Source organism: Melopsittacus undulatus, chromosome 2 (genome assembly GCF_012275295.1).
Source record: "Melopsittacus undulatus isolate bMelUnd1 chromosome 2, bMelUnd1.mat.Z, whole genome shotgun sequence".
NCBI classification, from domain to species: domain Eukaryota; kingdom Metazoa; phylum Chordata; class Aves; order Psittaciformes; family Psittaculidae; genus Melopsittacus; species Melopsittacus undulatus.
In genome coordinates this window covers 45,544,681-45,548,600 of record NC_047528.1, presented here as the reverse complement: position 1 = coordinate 45,548,600, position 3,920 = coordinate 45,544,681, and the positions used below count along the sequence as shown (strand labels likewise).

General features: G+C 54.2%; 1 protein-coding gene across 1 annotated transcript; it reads left to right on the top strand.

Moving 5' to 3' along the window:
• Nucleotides 1–1,086: 1,086 nt before the first annotated feature.
• Nucleotides 1,087–3,310, top strand: SLITRK1 (SLIT and NTRK like family member 1). Its single transcript, XM_005148122.4, has one exon. The coding sequence runs from the start codon at nt 1,202–1,204 to the stop codon at nt 3,278–3,280; it is 2,079 nt and encodes a 692-aa protein (XP_005148179.1). The 5' UTR covers nt 1,087–1,201; the 3' UTR covers nt 3,281–3,310.
• Nucleotides 3,311–3,920: the final 610 nt, after the last annotated feature.

The window sequence follows — 3,920 nt, the reverse complement described above, 5'->3', positions numbered from 1 at the left end:
CTGGCCGGGAGGGGGGAAATGCTAAACTTTCCATCTTAAAAGAAAAGAAATAAATTAAATGATCCATTTAGGAGAAAGCATCTAAATAGATCGACAGCTTTTAATGCCAGCGTTTTTAACGCTTGCCCTGTACGTGGATTGATTTTTTTTCTCCAGCATTCCCTCAGCAGATGGATTTTTGCCACTGCAGCTCAGCAGAGGGTGTCAGATCTTTCAGTGTGCACCAGGTTGAAACGAGCAGAGCCTCTTAGCAACTCTCCCTCTGCGTGCATGTGAGTGTGTGTGAGCGTGCGACTCGGCAGCAGCGGAAGAAAGAGGAAAGAAGAGCGAGAGAGCGGGCGAGCGAGCGAGCGAGGAGGGGAGGCAGCGCGGCCGGCAGGGAGAGGCGAGGCGCGGCGCGGTGCGGCGCGGCTCGGTGGGCGAAGGGGCGATCGGTGGGGCGGTAGGGCTGTGGGGCGGCCCCGGCCCCGCGGCAGGCTGCGGCCGCCGGCACGGGCATGGGCAGCCGCGCAGCGCAGCGGGGGCCGGCGCGGCTCGGCGGCGGCGGCTCGGCGAGCAGAGCATAGACTGGGGCGCGCTTTCAGCACCGGGGCGCTGGACAGCGCCCGGCGGACGGCGGGCGAGAAGCGCGGCTCCGCGGGCGCGCGGCAAGGTCAGCCCCGCGCGGAGCCGCGCGCAGCGGCCCCCTCCGCGGCCAGCGCCGCGCTCTCCGCCTGCGCCGCTCGGACATGCCGCGGGCCAGCAGCAGCGATCCCTCGGCGGTGAGACAGCCCGCCCGGCCGCAGACCTCCGCTTAGGTGCCCGGGGGGAGTCAGGGAGGGAGACCGAGTAGGGGCATTCTTTTATTTCTTTTTTTTTCCTTCTACTTCTTTTTTTTTTTTTTTTTTTTTTTTTTTATGCGTGCTTGCAGTACGTGCCTGAATAGTTTGTGGATACAATTATTGACTGGAATCTGGGCTGTTGCAGTTGTACTTGGGGGGGGAAGAGAGGGAGTGAGGAGTCAAGAAAGCATCCCCCCTCTGTCGACCCTCCGTGCTCCCCCCCCCCCACGTTTTATTTTTCTTTCTTTTTTTTTTTTCCTCCCCCCTTGGTGGTGATTCGGACATTTAATGTATTGAATGAACTGGAATTGCTTTCCGTGCGAGGAGGATGGTTGCTGTTACTTTGTGACGAGATCGGGAATGAATTGCTCGGTTTAAAAATGCTGCTTTGGATTCTGTTGCTGGAGACGTCTCTTTGTTTTGCTGCTGGAAACGTTACAGGGGACGTTTGCAAAGAGAAGATCTGTGCCTGCAACGAGATAGAAGGGGATTTGCACGTAGACTGTGAGAAAAAGGGATTTACCAGCCTGCAACATTTCACTGCCCCGACTTCCCAGTTTTACCATTTATTCCTGCATGGCAATTCCCTGACTCGACTTTTCCCTAATGAGTTTGCTAACTTTTACAATGCGGTTAGTTTGCACATGGAAAACAACGGTTTGCATGAGATTGTTCCTGGGGCTTTTCTTGGGCTGCAGCTGGTGAAACGCTTGCACATAAACAACAACAAGATCAAATCATTCAGGAAGCAGACTTTCCTGGGTCTGGACGATCTGGAATACCTCCAAGCAGATTTTAATCTATTGCGGGATATTGACCCGGGAGCATTTAGGGACTTAAACAAGCTGGAGGTGCTGATTTTAAATGACAATCTCATCAGCACCTTGCCCCCCAACGTGTTTCAGTATGTGCCCATCACCCACCTCGACCTCCGGGGAAATCGTCTTAAAACCTTGCCTTACGAGGAGGTCCTGGAGCAGATCCCAGGCATTGCTGAAATCCTGCTAGAGGATAACCCTTGGGACTGCACTTGCGATCTGCTGTCGTTGAAGGAATGGCTGGAGAACATACCCAAAAACGCTTTGATCGGCAGAGTGATTTGTGAGGCTCCCACTAGGTTGCAGGGCAAAGATTTAAATGAGACCACAGAGCAAGAGTTGTGCAAAAAGAACAGAGTGGATTCTAGCCTAGCTGCTCCCCCTGCCGAAGAAGAAACCTGCGATCCTGGTCCCATTCCAACTCCCTTTAAAATACATGGCAAAGAAGACCCTGCCACACCAGGATCTGGTCCAAGCGGAGGTACAAAGATTCCCGTCAACTGGCAAATTAAGACCAGACCCACTGCTGCTGTGTCAACAGTCAGCGTGAAGAGCAAGCTACCAGCTACAATGTCCTGCCCACAGATCTGCAGCTGTGATCAGATCCCTGGCTCGGGTTTAAAGGTTAATTGCAATGACAGGAACGTGAGCAGCTTGGTGGATTTGAAGCCCAAGCCATCCAATGTGCAGGAACTGTTTCTGAGAGACAACAAAATACACACCATCAGGAAATCCCACTTTCTGGATTACCGGAAACTTAATCTACTCGATCTGGGCAACAACAACATTGCCACTGTTGAGAACAACACCTTTAAGAATCTCTTTGAGCTCCGATGGCTCTACATGGATAGCAACTACTTAGACACCCTGTCCCGGGAGAAATTTGCTGGGCTGCAAAACCTGGAGTACCTGAATGTGGAGTTTAATGGCATCCAGCTGATCATGCCTGGCACCTTCAATGCAATGCCCAAACTGAGAGTCCTCATCCTCAACAACAACCTGCTGAGGTCTCTCCCAGTAGATGTGTTTGCTGGGGTCTCGCTTTCCAAGCTGAGCATACACAACAATTATTTCATGTACCTCCCAGTAGCAGGGGTGCTGGACCAGCTCACCTCCATCACCCAGATCGACCTGCATGGCAACCCATGGGACTGTACTTGCCCTATCGTGCCTTTCAAACAGTGGGCAGAGATGCTTCGCCCCAAGGTGATTATGAGTGACCTGAGGTGTGAGTCCCCTGAAGATTTCTTCAAGGAGGATTTCGAGTCTCTCTCCAACGATGTTATTTGCCCTCAGTTAAAAATCTCACCCACATTAACTTCTACTAATAAAAACAGCACCGGCTTGACAGAGACAGGTACTCACTCCAACTCCTACTTGGAGACCAGCCGGGTCTCTATTTCGGTGCTAGTGCCAGGGCTCCTGCTGGTTTTTGTGACCTCTGCCTTCACGGTTGTTGGCATGCTGGTGTTCATCCTGAGGAACAGAAAGCGGTCCAAGAGGAGGGACGCCAACTCCTCTGCATCCGAAATCAACTCTTTGCAGACGGTCTGCGACTCGTCCTACTGGCACAACGGGCCCTACAGTGCTGACGGAGCCCACAGGGTTTACGACTGCGGCTCCCACTCGCTGTCGGACTGAGGCGGCGGGCGGGACGGCAGCGGCCTCCACCCGGGATCGGGACCGGCCCTTCGCTCTCTACGGGTGGGGAGGCAGCGCCGTCCGGGGACTCCTCAGCACCTCGGCGACCTTCGGTGAGAAACAACAGAACAAAGCACGCCTCCCCGCCCCACCCCCCCTCCCCCCCGAAAACCCCCATGGCAAGCACCGAGGCCCCTTGAGCGGCGGGGGCAGCCCGACACTGGGGCGCAGCCGCGCAGCTCCGTGCCTCCCGGCGCGGTGGGCGCATCCCTCGCCCCTGAGCTGAGAGGGAAGCAACAGACAAGAAAGGACCCCTTTCCTTCGGCTCCGGCTGGGCGAAACACTGCTCCCAGTTATGTTGGGCTTTTGTTCTATTGTGTTGGGGTTTGTTTTGCTTCTTTTGCCCTCTTCTCGTGTGGACCGAGCCCTCCCCGAGAGGCCAGGAAGAGGAGGGGGGCGGAGGAAAGGCTGGCGTCTGCCTCCTCCTGACAGCAAAGCAGGAGTGGAAAGTTGCACGAAGGCATGAATGTAATGTAAATAAATGACTCCGAAACAAACAGACAAATGGACACACACACACACACAAAAAAAAAAAAAAAAAAAAAAAAAAAAAAAGAAGTGCTGCATGGCTCGCATGGAT

Excerpts from the sequence above, each read along its gene's own strand:
- SLITRK1 (XM_005148122.4), top strand. The coding sequence starts at position 1,202 with ATGCTGCTTTGGATTCTGTTGCTGGAGACGTCTCTTTGTTTTGCTGCT.